The following is a 21,149-nucleotide window of genomic DNA, read 5'->3' on the forward strand; positions in this document are numbered from 1 at the left end:
CCAGCCTCTTTCCGTTGTTTTAACTGGAAGCAGGTGATCACAGATATCCAGGCAAGAGACTCTGAGTGTCAAATTCTGCCACTGCCCTTGACTCTTTGGGCCTCAGTCTACCCCACGTGGAGGATGGGGAGAAAGGCACTACAAGTTCTGATAAGATGACATTAGGTCTCTTCTTTTGCTCCAAGAAAAGACAGCTGACCAGGTCTGGGAAACTCAGGACTGAGGCAGGTATAAGAATTCAAGGGCACTAGAGGAATTACAGGCTGGGCCAGACTTTGGGGCTCTGCCCAGCAGTATCCGGAAGCTATTCCTCTTTTGAAAAATCATTGCAAAGGAGCCTTCCAAATCCAGATCCTGCCTCTTAAACAAGCTAGTTATCACTACCTGTAAGCAGGCAACCTTCTCTAACCCAAAAGGCCAACTTTCCTGCTCAAACTGCAGGGGAGCCCTGACCAGCAAACATTTGCAGAGACATTTCCTGGGTAGCTGACAGCATTTCAAGCCACATCTGACAGGTTACGAGTGCTCCTTGTAGCTCAGGGGTCATGATGAGCTGGCATTTGAAGCTCCTTCTGCGAATGAGAGACAGGCGAGTGGGCAGGTTGTTGCTGGAGTTTGATGTGCAACGTGCCACTTGCCCAAACAGCCCTGATCACTCACTGACATTTCATGGCTCGTCTCTAATTGCAGGCTCCAGGATCAGACAGTTCACTCCAGAGCTGGAGGGAATAACTGAACAGCACAAACTGGATCTTCGCAAAGACAGAATCATTGCAAAGATCCTCTCTCTGCCAGGGCTCTAGGCTGGCTGTTTAGCTAAGCAACTTGGCCCAGGCTGGGGATGGCTTATTTCTCTCAATCACTAAGCTCTCTGCAACCCCTTCACTCAAATCCCGGAAGGGTTGCACAGACTGGAATCTCACCATTCCTTCTCAGCTGGAGTCCTCAGTGGCTCTTCTCTCTTATCCGTGATACTGAGCACCCTCTCTGTGTCCTGTGCCTGGTGAAGGTAGACAGGCATTGCTTCTACCTCTAGGACCACACACACTCTTGAGTCTGCCACTTAAGGCAGACATGGGCAAGAAGGCACTTACAGTAGCAAGTGTCCTGCAAGCCTGGCATTGCCTGACCACCTGCTTACTTTCCAAGCTTTGGCTGAATGTCTCCTCTTGGACTGTCCTCACATCCGCCCTCTCCTCCTCATCTCCTGTGCCTCTCCCCTCACTGTCACAGCCACCAATAGGGCATCCTCTTAGTTCTTCAAACTCATCATCCTGCCTTAGAGCCTTGGCCTATGCTATTTCCTCTATCTAGAACATTCTACCAATGTCCCCTCTCAGAGTTTAAAGGACACCTCCTCAGAAAGGCCTTCTCAGCAGGCAACCTTCTCTAACACAAAAAGCCAACTTTGCTGCTCAAACTGCAGGGGGGGCCCTGACCAGCAAACATTTGGAGAGACATTCCCTGGGCAACTGGCAGCATCTCAAGCCACATCTGACAGGTTATGACTGCTCCTTGTAGCTCGGGGGTCAGGGGGAGCTGGCATTTGAAGCTATAAAGCACTCTGTCTCTCTTTCAGAGCACCACATGTATTTCCTTGGTACCAGTTACCAAAATTTGAAGTTACCTATTTATTTGTTTGGTCAGTTATTTCTGTCTGTCTCCCCTACCAGAGTGCAACCTCCAAGTGAGCAGGGATGGCGCCGGTATGGTTCCCCACTGCCCTTCCATGCTCTGCACAGTGCCTAGAACAATGACAAGTGCCCAAGAGAGAGTTGCTGGACAAAAGAATGAAGGATCTGTCTAGAGTAGGTGATTACAGAGACAGACTCTGGAGAGCTTTGCTGTTGACGGTGAAGGGTTTCAGCTTAGTTGCGACTTCAAGAGGAGAGCTATCCATACATTTTAAGCGGGGGAGACGTACAAACAGACTTTTATTGTAGAATTACCCTCACCTCTTATGTCATGTGGAAATGGATTTGGGGGGCGGGGGAAAGGCAGACGGGAGGTAGAGTCCCATTAGGAGGTGTCTATAAAAACCAAAGTCCTCACTACTCAAAGTGTGGTCCACGGACCAGCAGCATGGACGTCACCTGGGAACTTGTTAGAAATGCAGAATCTCAGGTGCCACATCAGACCTGCTCTGTCATAATCTGCATTTTACCAGAATCTGCAGGCAATTGCTCACATACCTAGAAGCTGGGCTTTAGGTGAAAGACAATGATGGCCTGATCTGCCTTCGGGGAGTGGGGGACAGGTCTGAGTCATCGATGTGATTATAAATGCACTAGTCCGGACAGTGCAGGGTGTTAGAAGCAAGTCTGCGGTTCCTTCGGGGCCAGGGAGAGACGCGAAGCGGGGATGGTAGGTACACTCAGCCAAGCTGGGCTGAGCTACAGAGTCAGGACGTTCTGGCTGTGACCCTGGGCAGAGAAGCTGTAATTCACACTGCAGGTCTGACGTTGGGGAGGTATGGCTTACTGACTCTGGCCGTGAAGAAGAGCCAACTTTTTTATTTCCACTATATCATAAGTTTCCCCAGCACCTGGCACAGAGCCTGGTGCATAAGAAGGGCTCTAGTGATACCTGTTGAAAGAACAAAGGAACTTCCAAGCAGTAATTATGATACTGATATCCTAAAGCAGCTTACACGGGTCTGGGTGCAAGCTAGATGAACCTTCTGGCTTCCCGTTTTGTTACATATATTCCCTTTGGTTAGAAAACTGTGAAAATCCGCGAGAATAAAAATCTACTTTCAGTGAATAAAAGTACATGACTCACTCTTTTGGTGAATAATAATACATGATTGTTATTATTACTTATAATAATCCTAATAAGCTTCTGAGGACAGCAGGCAGTGAGGGACCCCCAGGCCTATGCAATCTCCACGGTGTAAAGGTCAGGATGGTAAGGGGATCGCAGAGGACAGAAGCTATGTGTGCAGTGGGGGAGGGACAGAGGTGGGACCAGAGTAAAGGCCCAAGCCCAAGGACCACAAGGCAACGTGGCCACAAGTGACCAGGGAGTCACCAGTTACAACTCTCATCTGCCCCAGACTCCCTTCTGCAAATGATCCCTACAGAGAAAACAAGAAGAGAGATAAAAGCGGTGCAGCTCTGGCTGCAGGGGATGGGAGAGTCAGAGCCCCACTCCTCGCCCCCCACCCTGTCTCAGACAAGCACACACAACTCTTCACGCCTAGCACTAAGGGTGTGGGAGCGGGTGCTGATTTATATTTGTTGAATATAAGCAAACCCTTGTTGTTGAATAAGTAAACCCTTGTCGATTCTGTGGTTTCTCTTGTTCATTATCCCACCAAAATGTACCCATTCCCAAACACAAATGGACAACTTTAGCCCAAGGACACTGTCTGTAGTTCCAAGAACAAATGGTCACCTCCTTCCTCCACCCTAGTGATCCCTGCTTCCCTGCCTGCAATTCCTTTTATTAGAGCCCAGATGAAATGCTCCTCCTCTGTGAAACTTCTCCTGCTTGCTCCAGTAAGAATAAACAGACCTGCTTTATGCCTAGTCCCTTTTTCTATGAAACTATTTTCTCTTCACTGGTTTGAGTTAAAATGACCTGTCACCATACTAGCAACGCTGCCCACCCCGCCCCACATTAGACGGTAAGCCCTGAAGTCCCCAGAGAAAGGAACAGCAGCCTCTCTAGCCCCAGGACCTGGTGTGGTGCTGGATGCATTCTAGATACACAATAAATGCAGCTTAAATGTGTGCCGACATCATACACCTCCCTATCACCACGCTGTCTGTAAGGCAGGCATCCTGGGCCTCCCTCACATCTTTGCTCCCCCATCAGCTGAGCTTTGGAACAGCTTACTTCCTCACCTTCTCCAGGAAGCTGGCCTAGATTCACTTCAGGATCACACACCACTCTCAGAATCACCCTTCCCCTAAGCCCGTGATCACTCCAGTTACATAGGAGAGAATACTTTTATCTTGTCTCTTAGGCCAAAGAGTCTGTTAATGTGGCAGCTTCTCAAGGGCAAGCCCCGAAGTCCACTGAGATTCACAGGCCCCAGTTTTGGCCCAGAGAGCCTTGTCAGAACAGACAGACACAGAGTACTTTTTGATGACAAAAAAGAGAACGAAGAAGACCGACCTTGGACGTATAGGTGTGGCCGTCGGAGCCGCAGACCATGGCTGACTGTGCCGTGGGACAGGGCTTGCACTTGACCAAGTTCGAAGGTCCAACCCAGTGTCTGTGGGCTACATTCCCCTTCTTTTGCCTGAGGATGAAGAAAAGAGGGCATAAGGTAACTGAAGCTCCAGTCTCCATGGTCTTTCCTCCAGGTCACCTGGATAAAGGCCAAATAAATAAGGGCTGGTCAAACAGCCAGGCACATCCTGAAGGCCCCTGGCTAGCACCCCCATTTGTTCCAACTTGTTGACAGGGGGCAGGAGACAGTTCCAAAAGCCTAGGTTCAACCCACCAGATGGATAGAGGAAAGCATTGTGGCCATTAAAAATGTTGTAAACACATGACTTATTGACATGAAGAGACACTCACAACACACTAAAAAGACAATGAGAGAATGACTCTGTCAGCTTCCCCAGCACCCCATCTGGGGTGTGGCAGATCACAGGTGCCCCCAAACAGCACCCAGAGCCTCAGACGCCTCTGGGTGGGGCCGACCAGCAGCCTCCTAGTGGGAGGGTGCAGAGACAACTCAGAGAACAGTCTAGATAGAAATGCTTCTCCAAACACAACCAAATGACTTTATCACAGCTGTGGAAAACCATCTCTGGATACGTTTTAAAGCAATTTCAGTCCGGCTTTCAATTTGCCATTCGATAGCGCGGTTCTGAGGTGATGTCACTTTCAACTGCTAAAATCATCATAATTCTACTCTTTCATTCCAGCTCCGGTCTCCCCCTATCCTAACCTTTGTCATAATGATAAATGGTGCTATTAGGATGGCTTATGTCGATGGAAGGAACCCCATCACCATATCATAAACCACCGAAATAAAGGCCTGCAGTTATGGCCTCCCTTTCTCTCTTAGTTGAGGCTGCTTTCCCAGCAAACCACTGAAAGCCACTCTCCCAGCTGAGGGGCGAGTTCTGGGTGGAGGACAAGTGAGTGTGAGCTGCCCATCAATCAGGCGGGTACACTGTGCCCCTGAAGTCTTTGCTCTGGCAGTCCTGTGAGGTGCTTATTCGGGCGCTAGAGTCAGAAAACACAGGTTCAAAAGTCAGCTCTGCCTCTTACAGTGTGATTGCAGCAGGATATTTCACCCTGTAAATCTCAGTTCCCTTATCTGTAAAATGGGGGTGGGAGGTGGGGGGGGGGCTGGGAATAGTATCTCCTTCAGGGGGATGGTATGAGGATTGAAATGAGCTGATGTATGTAAACGACTCAGTATAATTCCCGGAAAATAGGAAGCAACAAAATTAGTACCTGCCGTTATCATTATTATTTGCCCCAATAGATGGAGGTATAAGTACCACTGCCATAGAAATATGACTTAATTCTAAAACCCTAGGTTTGGAATGGTGCTGAACTCCCCAGAACTCATGGGTCCCAAGGAGGACATCTTTTCTGCCACGTGTGGAATGGATCTCCAGCTCCTCAGGAATTGGGGTTTGGCATCTGACATAACCTACCCTCTTCCAAATGAAGGAAAGTGAGGAAGAAACGGCACCAACTTGGTTCTTATCCTACCTCAAACCTGCCCCAGCGATCTAGGGGAGGCAGTAAGAGGAGGAAGGTCTGTTTGGGGAACTGCCTTGGAGGCTGACATCGAGAGGAGGACCACGTACCCACAGCACAACACTTGGAGCCATCAGGGATCCCAGGCTGGATGGGTTGTAGGGCTGAGCCTGTCTGACCAATGAACTGGTAGAGGAAGTCCTACGAGGGCACTTGGAGATGGCCTGGTCCAGATGACTCATTTTCCTAACAGAAGCAACTAAAGCCAAGCTGGGGAAGAGTCTTGCCCACAGTGATGGAGACAAAGGGTGGCTACGTGCATGGTAACGTTCACGCCGCTGCAGTGTGTCCAGGGATGACTCTTCTTTAACCCATCTCAGTCCCACCTAGATGAGTAGCCTGAAAATTTGCTGGGGCACCTGCATGTTTGTCACTGGGGCTCCTCTCTCCAACGCCTCCCCGCTTCCAGAGCAGCTACCCACCTTGTCCCTGCCTCTCTGTCTGTAATAAAAACATCTACTGTTTGCATTTCTAAATCACACGGACATGAGGTCTCCTATTATCGTTAACCAAACACACTTTCTTCTTTCAAGGTGTGTCCTGGACTACTGAAAAGGGGATTGTAGGGGATGGGAAGCCATGCAGCAGACAAGCCGGCTGTTGGCACAGCGTTAATCTCAGAGGATGTGATTCCTTTAGAAGAACACCACACATTTATCATCATTCGCAGAGCAGACTGTCTGCTGCCGATAATGAATCAGCAAATACAGGCAGCAGTTCTGGCATCTGGCAGCCCTTCTCCTGGGTCAGTCCCCAGCGTGCATTGCCACAACTGAAGCAATTCTTGTTTTGAGTTCCCAGAAAGTGGCAATAAAGTCCAAAGAGTGGGCAGCTTTGCTGGAGCAGACATAACCGTGTGCAATGATGCCCCAGAGGAAGGAAGCCTGAAGGAGCTCAGCCAAAGGCAGACAAGGGAGAAGTGAACACTGAGCCACTGGCTTTGAGGAAAAGATAGAACTACCCATTAATCACCAGCTAGTGGTGGCTTATCCTTGTCTCTGGACCTGAACTTCACTATCAAGCACATTAAGGGGAGGTAAAGAGGTGAAGCTGGCCAGTGCTTCCTAGTGGGCCTGGTGCATCAGGGATGCTAGATATATCCTTTTTGGGTGAGTGGGTGGTACCCTGCATGCTGACCACTGCAGTGGTTACTAGCAGTTAATCACAAAATCACAGACTATCTGAGCCAGAAGGTACCTTAAAATGAACCTGGTCTAAGAACTTTATTTTATAAATGAGGAATTGGACACACATAGCAGAAGGGAACTGCTCAGTGTCACAAAGAAATATGGCCAAGTTCCTCCATATAGATGTCAGGTTGAAGTTATCCTGAAAATGATTGCATTGCTCTAGGACCATTTTAATTCCCCTATTTTGGCATCTATATTCACCATCAGAGCTCAGTTTTATAAATAAAATCCCCGTGAAACACTGTCCTTGACTCTGCAACTGCAGTGGAGAAAGCTCTCTCTCATACCTGATGCCAGGTGGTCATGGATTATGCCTAGGAGGAACCATGTCTGACTTCTCCTGGGATGCCTTGGGGACTAGAGGTACAAAGGCCAAGCCATTCTGAGTTTTCCCAATTCTAATGAGACAAACATACCTATTATATCCAGGCAAACCCAGGTGTTCCTTACCCCACTAGGACCCTAGAGGAGACGGCACCCAAACCTATAGTCTCTGTCCAGAGGCCAAATTACACAAAGTAATGTACAAGTATATATGAGCCCAAGGAGGCATAACTTCCCTGGTTATTGTGTATATATTTCAATCCCCACAATTCAGTGCAAACCATAAAAAATAACCAACCCAGTCGAGGCAAGGGACTAAGCTTTCTGGCTCTAAGATATTTCACTTCTTGAGTCAATGAAGAGTGAAATCCAATGAAGGTGTCTTGATGGGATTGCTATTCCCAATGTCAGAGACATTCATCAACTGGGGCGACACAAGCAATTTAGTCCAGGAGGCAGGTCCTGCCAGCCTTCCCTTTGGCCACAGAGCCCTAACTCCATCTCAGCCTGGCTGGTGCTGGGGGCAGCCACACCTCCTACCCTACACACAGCACGGCACAGAAAATCCCAACCAACAAGATGGAGAGAAGAAAGACAATCGGAAGATCACCGGCATTGCTTACTCTCTTTCGCTCAGTTGCTTATTCTTGATCCTTTTTTTCTAAGTTTACCAAAATTCCCAGCATGTATGTTTTTGAAGCAGAGTGATGATTCTTAAGTCCAGATCTGGTGATGCGACTCCCATGCTTTAATTCTCCATCTTCTCCCCACCTCCTAGGGCGTCGTCTGAACTCCTAGTTTTGCTATTAAACTGACTGAGCCTGTCTTCACTGGCTCACTGTCTGTCTGCTTCCCTCTCCAACCTCCCTGCTACACACACATCCACGTAAACAACACATACCTATGCATGCACGTACACACATAGCCCGTGTACACACATCCCCATGCACACTCACACCTATGCACGGGCATATGCACATACACACACACCCCATGCACACGCACGTGTGTATGCATATACACACACACACACTGACCACCAATGCCAAATATTTTTTCTCCAGCCACCCTTTGCTACTTCCCAGAGGCCACCAAAGGGCTCTATACCCCTGTGCCATCGTGTGAGTTTTTCCCAGATCTGAAACACCTTCATTACCACCCACGTTTCTCCCCTCCAACCCTCTCTGCCTCATAAGGCCTCCTTCAAGGCTCAGTTCAAAAATCTCCTCCTCCAGGAAGTCTCCGGGGGCCCTTCCACAGGCAGGCAGGCTGCACTCTCAGCCCAGCATGGTTCTGTGGTCACTTCTGCTCAGGATCCCCTACTAGTCTCCAAGAAAGCACTTTGATTTGACTGGACCAAATGTTAAGACACTACTATGACTCAGACAGGACCTGGCATACACCCAAGCTAAAAGCCTTGGAGCCTATCCTGGACACCTCCCTTCCCTGCCCTCACCACTTCTCCCCATCACTCAGGTCCTACTGATTCTATCTCCAGCCAGCCATATCAGCCCCTTACATGTGCCATGCAGACTCAAGTCTGTATTGACTTGGTAAACGCTTTCTACCTACAGCGCAAATATCTGCCCCTTGTCTAAGCTGCAAATCGACTGCTCTCCATGAAGTTTCTCCTCCCCCTGGGAGCCCTACCCCAAGCAGAATTAACCATGACATTATTTGTCCCAACACACACCTTGTTCAGATCCAACTGTGACAGTCACCACAGCACAAAGCAGTTCATTTTGCTTCTATCTTCCTCAATAGACGGTACACTCCTCAAGGGTAGTGACTGCGTCTTAATCATATCTGTGCTCCTGGTGCTTGGAAACATGGTTGACCCTTAACACATGGGTGTGCTCAGTGAAATAAGTGAATTTATTAATTTGGACTTTTAGAACTGTCTCCTTTTATTTCTGGAAATTATTAGCACTAACCAGAAGACAAAAATCGCATGTTGTTTAAGCAGTAAGAATTCGACCGACTAAGAAATCCTAATTCAGACTTGAAAAAAACAATTAGCAAATATGTCTGAAGACAGCAGAAAAGTGGGAAGGGAGGACTCTCCTGTGTTTCTGAGGGCTGAGGGACCCCCATCCTCTTGAAGTGAGATTGTCTCCAAAGCTGGGGGAGGACCTCCAAGACAGAGCTTCCAAATGCCCAACTGAGAGTAATTTTCAAACTCGGGAACGAGAAATGAGAATTCTCAAGAACTCTCGAGAATTGCTGAAATAATAAGTTTTTCTGTCTTCTCAATACTATATTTATGTATTTTAAAAAAAACAAATAGGAAATATTAAGTTTAGTAGTATTAATAAAGAAATGTAGCTTAAAGTGAAAATTCAAATACTAGAAATTGCCAGCAAACATGATTGGGTAGTGTTCAAGCAATGTGTTATTTGGATCTTCTAGCAAGTTAACAGCACTGCACAGAATCACATGTTGATACTTGTTCTAAAACTAGTTTTTGGAACACCACTCCGAGGATTTCTGTAAGGTACACTATGCAAATGCATTTATTAATATTCATTTTATTTACAAGAGCAACTCACCACTGGCAGCATAGTGGATGACGACCACATTCTTTTAAGATGGCAATAGCTACAGGCAAGACAGACCAGATCATGACTGCTCTTTCCTGTCCTAGTTCCTGGAAAAGTCAACCTTAACCTTCAAGTCCACACGTCAGCATTTCCTGCTCTTGCTTCCCACTGGACCCTGCCACTCTTGACTCAGAGAGCCTTACCCTCACCAATCAAGGCAAGTCCCAAATCCTGCCACTTCCCCAGCTGACAAGCAAGGGAATCTTTGATGACATGAGTTGTGACCCAGTATTTCACATGACCATGGGCAGAGTAGGACCATAATCAGGGCCCACAGTAAAAGTGTCAGAACAAAGACTTCTAGAGAACTTTTCTCCAGCAATCAATATAAATGCAGGTGTAAATTTCCTGATATCAATCCCACAGGATGAAATTCAACAAAGTGTATCAAAAATATTTGAATGATGCAGTGTGGGTAGGAACTGCAGCTGTATAGAACTGCTGACATTTTTTACAAATTAAAAAAAAAAATTATTTATTTATTTTTGGCTGCTTTGGGTCTTTGTTGTGGTGCACGGGCTTCTCATTGCGGTGGCTTCTCTTGTTGTGGAGCACAGGCCCTAAGCACACAGGCTTCAGTAGTTGTGGCTTGTGGGCTCAGTAGCTGTGGCACCCGGGCTCAGTTGCTCCGTGGCATGTGGGATCTTCCCAGACTAGGGCTTGAACCCATGTCCCCTGCCTTGGCAGGAGGAGTCTTAACCACTGCGCCACCAGGGAAGTCCTTTCTTCAGTTATTGAAGAAGACAAGACCCCTTCATTTAATTTAATACACTGTGCATTCTAACATGTTTGCATAACTTTTGACAGAACTGTTTTACTCTGCATATGAACAGCTGGTAAAAGAGAAAAGCAATTCCAGGTCACAAATAGTAGCAGCAGCACTCCAGTTCTTTTTAAATTTTTTTTCCATGATTTTTTTAACATGTTTATTCGAGTATAATTGCTTTACAATGGTGTGTTAGTTTCTGCTTTATAACAAAGTGAATCAGCTATACATATACATATGTTCCCATATCTCTTCCCTCTTGCATCTCCCTCCCTCCCACCCTCCCTATCCCACACCTCTAGGTGGTCACAAAGCACCAAGCTGATCTCCCTGTGCTATGCGGCTGCTTCCCACTAGCTATCCACCCTATGTTTGGTAGTGTATATATGTCCATGCCACTCTCTCACTTCGTCACAGCTTACCCTTCCCCCTCCCTGTATCCTCAAGTCCATGCTCTAGTAGGTCTGTGTCTTTATTCCCGTCTTGCCCCTGCGTTCTTCATGATCTTTTTTTTTTTTTTAGATTCCATATATATGTGTTAGCATACAGCATTTGTTTTTTTCTTTCTGACTTACTTCACTCTGTATGACAGACTCTAGGTCCACCCAGTTCTTTTCTGTGACTGCTCCACTCCATTCTAAATGCCCTGAACACATCTCCCTGCCTACTCGCCCACAACAACACCCTGGCAGTAGATGCTGCCGTTACTCCATTTAATGGAAGGAAAAAACAGAGGCCTACATAACCAGTCCCAGTCCCTTCTTCTCTGTCCTGTCTCTGTTCTCTCGTCAAATCTCTACGGCAGACCTGTCAGGCTCAGAGGCCTGGAGAACCCACCGAGGAACCAACCTTTTCCCTTAATCACAGTGTCTGTTTGCTGGCAGCCAGCATTACTGCATTTTACTTTCATGTTAACGTCAAACTGCCCACTGGAAACCAAGATTGAATTTGTTTGCAAAATCAGAACTAATTGCTTCTGAAAGAAGGATGGAAGATACTCAGATAGTTGATATGGTGGCTACTTTGAACCAGAGACAAAATAATGAACGTTAATTGGAACGAAAACATGTTAACCACTGAAATAATCTGTCCTGTAAAACGAGGCTATAATTCCTCCATTGTTAGGGTTATCTGAGTCATTATACTAAGTCATAAAATTACACAGGAGGAGCATAATGGCCTGTGTCATTTACAAAAGCTGTTTTGTGAGAGAGAAAGGCTCCCACATGAGACATGCTCCATCCTGGTGCCTGTGGGCTCAGGAGTCTCCTTCCTTTTCCAAATGAAGAAGGTCCCAGACACAGGATCCTGTCCAAAGAGAGGCCAAGTTTCCTAATAAACAGATGTCTATTAGAGAACTGTGGAAAGAACGCCCAGCCTCCGTGGAGTAACTATTTTGCATCTCGGAGTGTTCTAAGGGCTACTGGGCACTCACATGGTATAAACACATGCTGTTTATAGAAGCTTGAAATTTAAAAGGGCAAATGTATAATAATGATAACAGCAGCTGAATATTTACTGAGGACTTATGATTCTGCTGATACTACTGTTATTACTACCAGCAACAATAAGGACCATGTTCTGAGCTCTCGCAACGTCCCAGGCCCTGTACATGAACTGTCACATTCACTCCTCCCAGCAGCTCCAAGAAGGGGGGAAGTGATGGTGCAACATGGGAAGTGCTGGGAGTGAGTATGAGTGGAGGAGACTTCGTTAGCAAAGCAGACTTATGGAAGGACCCAGACTCACAAGGTGGGCCCTGGTCATCAGGGTGGAGCATCTACTGATCCACTGACTCAAGCTGGCATGTCACTCACAGGGAAGCCAGCACCCTTGTGTGTCTTCACTCCATCTGGCTTGGCCCAGGTAAGGAGGCTGGGGGTTTGACATACACCAGGTCGAGGCTCAAATCCATCAGAAGAGATAAGCAGGTGCCAGAAGTAGCGGAGAGCCATCAGTCCCCAGGCATGCTTTCAAACCACCACCAAGCCAGCTTTCTAAAGCACCTTCAAACCCATAGGAAAAGTACATATTTTTAAGTTTTTAGAGCAGAACCAGGGCCACCAAAAAGATATGTGCCTGGTATGGATGCAATTCCAAAAGCAGGAACGTTTCCCTGGGTGTATGTGAACGGCAACCTTTGGACTGCAGTTCATTTCAACTTGAGCCTCCATGACCTGCCTTTCACCTGAGCTGTGTAATGGCCCAGGCAGCTGAAAAGCATCTAATCTTCACAGATGACAAGATTCAATAGCCAGAGGAGAGTTTCCAACAGCACTGTACGTGCATGTGTAAAAGAGCTGAAAACGTTTAAGAGGGAACACACCGCAGGGAACACACCCTTAGCCAGGAAGGACTGAGGGTCTGAGAAAGGGAACCTCCACTTTGTTACTCTATATGTCTAGTATTTGACTCTCTTACAACCATGTATTGCTGGTTTAATCTGTTCAAAATCTAAAAAAGGAATGCATTTTCAGAATTTTTTAAGAAATGCATGTTGTCAAGCCTACCCCTGTCTGCCCACCCTCCATTTCTCCAGTAGTGTTTAAAAAAGTCAAGGTGATTGAAACAGAAGAAAGATCTCCCAGGTGCAGGAAGGAGGGCTGATAAAAGGGAGTTTATCTATGTAAAAGCCTCCTGACTAGTCCTCAAAGGCTTCAGTGAAGAACAAGGGGTCAGATCTATCTGAACTAAGTTTCTACATGACTGCATTTTGAGGGCCTGTTTAAGCAAAGCCATCAAAACTGAAGGTATAAGGGCTTCCCTGGTGGCGCAGTGGTTGAGAATCCACCTGCCAATGCAGGGGACACCGGTTCGTGCCCCAGTCTGGGAAGATCCCACATGCCGCTGGGTGGCTGGGCCCGTGAGCCATGGCCGCTGAGCCTGTGCGTCCAGAGCCTGTGCTCCACAACGGGAGAGGCCACAACAGTGAGAGGCCCGCGTACCACAAAAAAAAAAAAAAAGAAAAAAAAAACTGAAGGTATAAGTATTCCGAAGGTGGTTAGGATCCTAGAGACAGTCTACTTTTTCAGTAAACATTTATTATATACCTACTGTGTGCCAGAAATTGGGCAAAGAATTCAAAGATAATGCTAGATTTGTGTTAAATATACTTCCTATAACACACATCACATGTAACAATTATTAATTAGCATAATGATATTTAATTACTCTGGATGGCTGAATTTATTTGGGGTAGGTGTTACTTTAACTGTTGTTATTCTTACATCCTGAAATGGTAAAGATTCTCTGAGAATGCTAACTTATCCAAGAAAATTTCTACATGGCAAATTACTACACGCTATTAATTTCAGGACCCCCATCACCATTCTACATTTAAGAGCGTCAGAAGCAATTTGCGTGACCAATGGGCAAAAGACAAGAAGGAAAGGAACTTCCCGACTTACAAACCCAGATCTCTGGTGTTCCTCACATTTCTGGACATTACTTGAATCAAGGTTTCCTTACACTTGAAACCAAATAGATACGTACAGGGATCCTAATCAAAACTAGTTCTCACCTAAACTCACAATGCCCTCAGCATGCCCACATCAAATCATGAAGATTAGCAGGCTGATGTGATTATGTAAATTCCACTAAGTGGCCTGAGACTGTGTCTGCAGTCAGAGGCAACGACAGAGCACGGCCAGTGGCACCAAGGGGCTCTATGAGGCAGCGATGGTGGAGTTTTAACTCAAAGTTCAGCTTGTTGAAGAGCTCAGCCACTGGGGCCTGCAGGCAAAACCCACACACGTACACATACACTTACAGGCCCCAGCTAAAATTCTGCTTTGTTAATGAAAAGTGCCAAGCCGGCAGTGTAACAGCAGCTATTAGGGAAATGTAAGTGAACGGCTGGGCTTTCTTTATTCCCTTAGGATAATGGATAGCAGAGTACTATTGCAAAATTCCATTTCTTCCTAAAAAGGGGCAGGAGAGGAACTGTTACAATTACCACTGGCCTTTGGCATTCCCATTTGATTTCTTGTTTGCTGATTGTCTTTGTTTGCTGGCCTAAGAAAGCAAGGTCCTTTTCTAGCCCTGAGAACTTAGAGGAAATCTTTAGCAATGGATACACTCATTGGAAAAAAATCAAATGAAAGCCCAGGGCCAAGAATTTCCTTTGTCTCCCTCTCCAAGTGTTCATAATCCTGCCTTTTCTCGGGAGGGGCCAGAAGTACTGAGGGTTTTGCTACCACGACTTCCAGCTAAGTGTGTGCGAGCTCAGGTGTGCACAAGAGGGTGAGTGCAGGCACACGCAATTCTACCACAGGCTCTGCCGCTATCATCTTAGGAAAATACGTGCTTGCATTCCTGAGGGGCAGTTAATTATTATGGGACATGCGTATGAGAGAAAAAATAGCCACGTTTGTTTTCTAGTCGCCAGCAGCAAAGCAACCCCAACCTGGGAGGGCTGCATATGATCGATCCACTTTAGGAAGAACAAGTCGGCAAAATGAAGCAGAGGTGGGTAGCTGGCATCGGGATACCGCCTTTTCAGGACAGGCCCAGAGACAGGCTGGAAGCTGACAGAGACATGGATGCAAGGAGATCCAGCTGAACACCATCATCCACAAACCATCAACATGGCACCATTCACCACCACCAGTGCCGCAGAACACAGGCATGGCCACATCTGCATCATAACTTTCTCCTGCTCTGAAAGTTTTCTTCACAGTCAAGGTCAGAGGAGAGAAGCTGGAGCCCTTGACAAGTTCCTTCTCGCCTCTGTGGCCTTCACTGGTAGGGAATTTTCTGGGTGGGCGGCCAAGAATGAAGCCTAGCTCCCTTGGTCTTGTGTTTTCTCCAACACTTACCTTCTCCGGGCCAGGTTCCTCCCACCCTTTCCCAAGGGCCAGCTCCAAGGCTACTCCTCGCAGAAGATGTCTCAGACAGCTCCACCCCTTCCCTGAAGCATGTCTGTCCTATGTTCCCAGTCCCTTGTTCGTGCCCTGCAGCTCTTTATCACTGGCTACTTTGGACTATGCTCATTCAGGTACCCCGCTGCTCCTATGCACAGACAAGGTGCTCAAGAATGTGTTGACACAGGGAGCAGTAACCCTGTGACCTAACGCTATTCCAGAGTAGAACCTGGACCAATGTCTAGAAGTTACCAAGAGAAAACCTTCTGAGTCAGCATAAGGAAGATCTCTCAACACAGTGAGTGGGAGCGGTCCCAGGACAGAGGTTCTATCTCAGGAGGTTGGGGAGGAGGCTGCCAATACCGCAAGAGTTAACGCAGAGGTCACCTAGAGGAAGGGGATTCTACAGAAAGCACACTCTGATGTGTGTAAGCATTCTTCTATGATGGACCATGAGGAGGCTGTTTCTATTTCTTTAATACCGTAGGCAAGGGCACTGAACATCCTGGAATACAGATCTTTACGTGTATCTCTACTTGCTTCCACGAGATAGATTCTCCAAAATGGAACTAAGGGGCCAATGAGGCCAAAATACCCACCAGAAATGCTGTATTGTGAATACCTGCAGAGTGCCAAGACCTGGAGTTATACTCCAGAGGGAACTAGGTATTACAAGTAAGTGGGATGAGCATGATCGGGGTGGGGGGGTGTGCTCTGTGGCAGGGAACTCACTAGCCATGACTACTGACACCAACCAGCCAGAACATGAAGAACAGCAGGGCCTCTGCAGATGTGAGCTCATGTGAGGCTGGCGAGGATCATCACCCCACCGGATGGTTCCTTGAGCAACTGGAGGCTCAGATGGGAGACTAGCTTTCACTGGACACCTACTATGTTCCAGCATTACTTTAAAGTCATCCTCTGATAAGAAAATGAAGATTCCATGTAGGAAAGTGTCTGGAAGGCAAAGTGGCCCTTACACAGAAAACAGGCTTTGGGCAGCCTTGCCCTGGTCCCCCATCTCTGCCACGTAAAGGCTGTGCAGGACTGAGCAAGTCACACAGCATCTGAGCCAGAGTCCTTACATGCTCTTAAACTACTAGGGATACTAGTAAATACCACTGGTCTATGCTGCCCCTTCCCTGCCTTCTACCCATGGCCCAGCTCCAACTGCAGGGGGAAGTGGCTGCTCCCTTCTTGGAGTTTTAACTTTAGTTCATGGGACTTTTGAACTTTCTAGCCTAGACTGTATGCACCTGTATCCCTAGTCCCCTCTACTAGGCTACCAGCTCCAATGAGGGAAGCTTTAGGATCATCCTGTGAGCGCATGTGTGCATGAAAGTGCGTGAATGTGTGCGCGTGCACACACACTCACACCCAGAGTCCTCCAGCTCCTCTCACATAGCACACACTCTGGTTTTAAGAACAAGAATTCAAGAAAATTCGGTCCATATTTTCTTGTCGATTATATTATAAAAAACTCTTACCAGATCTTTAACAGTGGTCATTTTAAATCTTCTTCAATTCATAGACAATCGTTTTATTCTGATGCTTTCTTAAAAGCTTTTGCAATAAACTATAATCCAAAAGTAATAAAAAAATTCAGTCCATCCTAAGCCACACTTTTATGTCACTCTGGCTTAAAGCCACATAAAACTTCCTTTCACACCTGGCCTTAGAGCCGACCCTGTCCGTGGCCTTCAAGGCTCTGTACGGTCGGGCCCTGCCTCCCTCTCTGGCCTCATGCAGCCAGGTCCCCTCCGTCACTGCTTTCTTGCAGCTTAGGCCTCTCTCCTCTCACTTCATTTAGGACACCAAGGCCCTTTCCGTTCCCTAAACCAGGGCCTTTGCAAAGGCTGCTCCCCAGCTCCAAGAATACTTCTCCCTACTCTGTACCTTCGCCCCAGCTGGCACTGTTGGTGGGAATGTAAATTGATACAGCCACTGTGGAGAAGAGTATGGAGGTTCCTTAAAAATCTAAAACTATAACTACCATATGACCCAGCAATCCCACTTCTGGGCATATTACCCTTAGAAGACCATAATTCAAAAAGACTCGTGTACCACACTGTCCATTGCAGCTCTATTTACAATAGCCAGGACGTGGAAGCAACCTAAATGTCCATGTACAGATGAATGGATAAAGAGGATGTGGCACATATATACCATGGAATATTACTCAGCCACACAAAGAAACGAAATTGAGTTATTTGTAGTGAGGTGGATGGACCTAGAGTCTATCACACAGAGTGAAGTAAGACAGAAAGAGAAAAACAAACACCATATGCTAACACATATATATGGAATCTAAAAAAAAAATAAGGTTCTGATGAACCTAGTTGGAGGGCAGGAAAAAAGAGGTAGACATAGGAAATGGACTTGAGGACATGGGGTGGGAGGGCGAAGTGAGAGTAGCACCCACCGTATATGCTCTACCGAATGTAAAACAGTTGGCTGGTGGGAAGCAGCAGCATAGCACAGGGAGATCAGCTCTGTGCTTTGTGACCACCTAGAGGGGTGGGATAGGGAGGGTGGGAGGGAGATGCAAGAGGGAGGGGATATGGGGACATGTGTATGCATATGGCTGATTTGCTTTGCTGTGCAACAGAAATTAACACAGTATTGTGAAGCAATTATACTCCAATAAAGATTTAAAAGAAAAAAAAAGAACACTTCTCCCTACTCTGTACCTTCTTCCCAGCTGGCACCTTTCACCTTTCACCCCCTTCAACCAAACTAAAGTGACTCTCTCTTATGGCCCCCTGCTCTTATCCTACTTAATGCATAGCACAAGTTATATGATACTTTCTTTAGACCCGTCTTTTCCAACAGACTTTAATCTCCACAAGGGTAGACTGTGTCCATTCATCACAGAATTCCAAACACACAGCAATGTCTGGCAAGTGGAAAGCACCATAAATACTTGTTTAAGAAATGATCGCAGACTCCAACTTCATGGAATCTGAATGAATGACCTTTAACCCACCATCACCAGTGCATGGGAGCCCCTTTCTGAGAACTAGTCCTGCCAACGTGATGACAGGAGGGACTCGAGCCCGAAAGCCCTTCATCACCATCACCTTCACAGATGGCCTCCCTGGTACCTGCCGGGAGAAGGACACTAGTTCCAGGCCGGAGGGGAGCCCTGACACTTTGCCCTCCACTTGGGAATCCTCATAGCCATGGAGGTTTGAGCCAGAGCCTCCCCCCTCACGTCAGGTAAATGGGAAGCAGGACACCCCAGCTGCAGCAGGACCATGGAAAAGACAGTCTGGAAGAGGGGCCTTTCACTCTTCAGTAAGACAGCCACATTCATTTCAGCGTGTACCCATGAACAACACCACTGAAGAGTGCGCCTTGGAAAGGTACCAAGGTCCCCAGACTAATTAACTTGCATCTCTGCTCTCCCTCTGTTCATGGAAGGCCTTGCCGGCTGCCCATCCCCTCTGTGAGGAATATTAAAGACAGGATATTAGCTTGAGAACATTCTATTTAAAACAAAAGTACATCTAAAGATAGCCTCAGATGCCCATCTAAATCATTCCAAGTCCATTTTCTGGCCCCAGAACCCTCATGGTCAGTGCCCCAGATAGGCCCTACTCTGGCGCCTGATATCCATAAAGAATGTCTTTCACGGTTCATTGGTTGAATTAATCTGATATAAAATGTCTAAACTGGAAACCTGTGAGTTGGGATCTTGATGAGTTTCTGCAGAGCAGCAAGCGGGCCACAGTAGATTTATTAATAACAAAGGTGAAGGAAAGAAGTTTAAGAAAATTAAAGCAGAAGTAAGTGAAAGGGGGAAAATCAATCTGATCACTTCTGTAAAAGAAGATGATGTGTCCCGAGGCCACCCCGGCCTTGCTCCCCTGGACACCAGGACACTGCTCTCCCTGGATCCTGGAAAGTGGCCCAGAACGTGCAGGCAACACACAACTTCGGTGAGTTGCAGGGGGACTTGAGCTTGCCTGCTTCCTTATGTTTAAGGGCAGGTGTGCTAACACGACGACTCACACCTGTGCGCCACCCAGCAAGCCTTGAGCCCTGGTGGAAATCATGCCTCACAATGACCTCTCCAAAACCTGCACACCTCCCTTAACCCCCTCTTTCTAATCCATTTCAATTTGATGCACAAAACATGCCACTCCGTGCATTCCTTAACATGCAAGGGCACCAGGAAGCACAGCAACTGCAACCCAGTGATCTGGGGCAGAACCACAGAGCAGGGTGGTACACTTAATGCTTTCTAACAGAGACGGGGAGGAAATGAGAGTGGCGTTTGATCAGTCCCTGGCCCTGTCAACAGCCACTCCCATCTCCACAGATGCTTGACTCACTAGCCCTCCAGCAGCTTTGCATCTGGGCACATGCACCTTCTGAGAATTCCACCACAAAACATTCTCCATCTCCTCCAGATAGTACCTGGTTCAAAAAAAAAGACAAGGATCCAGTGCTTTGGAGTCCATTAGAAACTGAACTGCACCCTCTGGAAGGAGGCCCTGCTCCAGCAGTGCAGCACAGGAGGCAGAGATGGCAGACTGGCGGAGGGTACTGGAGAGGATGCTAGCAGGGCGGAGGCTCTGATCCCAGAGATCCTCACCCAGAAACTGCCCAGCCAGGCAGAAGGCCACAAGACAGACCAGGAGGCCTCACCAGATAACCCTGCCCTCATCCACTCTTGTCTTCAGATGTAACACTGCTTTGACACCGGAAGTGTGGTTTTAAAAAAAAAAAAATGACAGGAAACCAAGGCAGGGTAACATACAAGTCTGGGACACTTCACTGGCAGTTGTGATTTTAATATATTTTAAATGCATTTATAAAACTTGCCTAGTGAATTTGCCTTCCAATGTAAGATCTGCCTCTCACTCCTCTCCCCTGCTCCAGGGGACTACAAATTCCACACAATTATTCATATCTCCGTTATGAATTGTTTTTTACTCTCTGCTGCTTTGGTCCTCAAGCTCATCTAATCAATAACCTCAGCTTCAGAGAGGAAAATAAAGGCAGAGAGTAGGTAACTGGCTTGCTTGAGCTGTGAAATCTTGCTCAGTGAAGGCCTCAGAAGCAGCTGGGTCCTCAAAGGTAGAGGCATAGAGTCCTTCTGTTCTTTAAAAAAAATAAAAGATGGCTGCAGTTTAAAGTAATTAAATATCTCTATGTTTAAGTGACATGTGGTCTGAATGACTGCTTTTGGAAAAGCCACAAAGGGAAAAAAATGCATCCAGAATTATTGATTTTGGCACAGAAAGGAAGAAATGGGGTTAATACCCGGGCGCCCACCAATCGCTCTGTAAGGGACAAGAGTTAGGAGAGACGGTCCAGGCCTATGTGTCACGGGCATCTAGGATCAGGAACAGATTGGCTGGTGGGTTGGTGCAGCGCTGCAGGCAAAAGCAGCCAGTGAGAGCTCATACTCATAGCTCTGCAGCAGAGGAGGCTGTATGGCATCCCTCCATCCTAGTTCCAAACCTACCCCTATGGCCCTGTGCAACCAAGGGAATTCTTTATGGAACCTCAATAGTCCCATCTGTAAAATGAGGATCATAATACAGACTTACAGACTGCTGTGGGAAAACAGCAAGGATGCTTCTGCTAAGTGAGCCTAACATGGTAGGTGGTCAGTGAGTGGCAGCTCTGGAACCAACCACTCTCCCTATGTTTTCCTCAGTGC

The 21,149-nt window shown here is 47.1% G+C and overlaps 1 protein-coding gene across 2 annotated transcripts in view; it reads right to left on the minus strand.

Annotated features, from left to right (window-relative positions):
- SPOCK1 (SPARC (osteonectin), cwcv and kazal like domains proteoglycan 1) overlaps positions 1-21,149 on the minus strand; it is a 561,704-nt gene that overhangs the window by 133,958 nt on the left and 406,597 nt on the right. For both annotated transcript variants that reach the window (XM_059061299.2, XM_067031675.1), the window contains exon 5: positions 4,123-4,249. In XM_059061299.2, coding sequence (XP_058917282.1) covers positions 4,123-4,249 — 127 coding nt within the window. The remainder of the gene's footprint in view (positions 1-4,122; positions 4,250-21,149) is intronic.

The sequence above is a fragment of the Kogia breviceps genome, chromosome 4 (assembly GCF_026419965.1).
Source record: "Kogia breviceps isolate mKogBre1 chromosome 4, mKogBre1 haplotype 1, whole genome shotgun sequence".
Classification (NCBI taxonomy): domain Eukaryota; kingdom Metazoa; phylum Chordata; class Mammalia; order Artiodactyla; family Physeteridae; genus Kogia; species Kogia breviceps.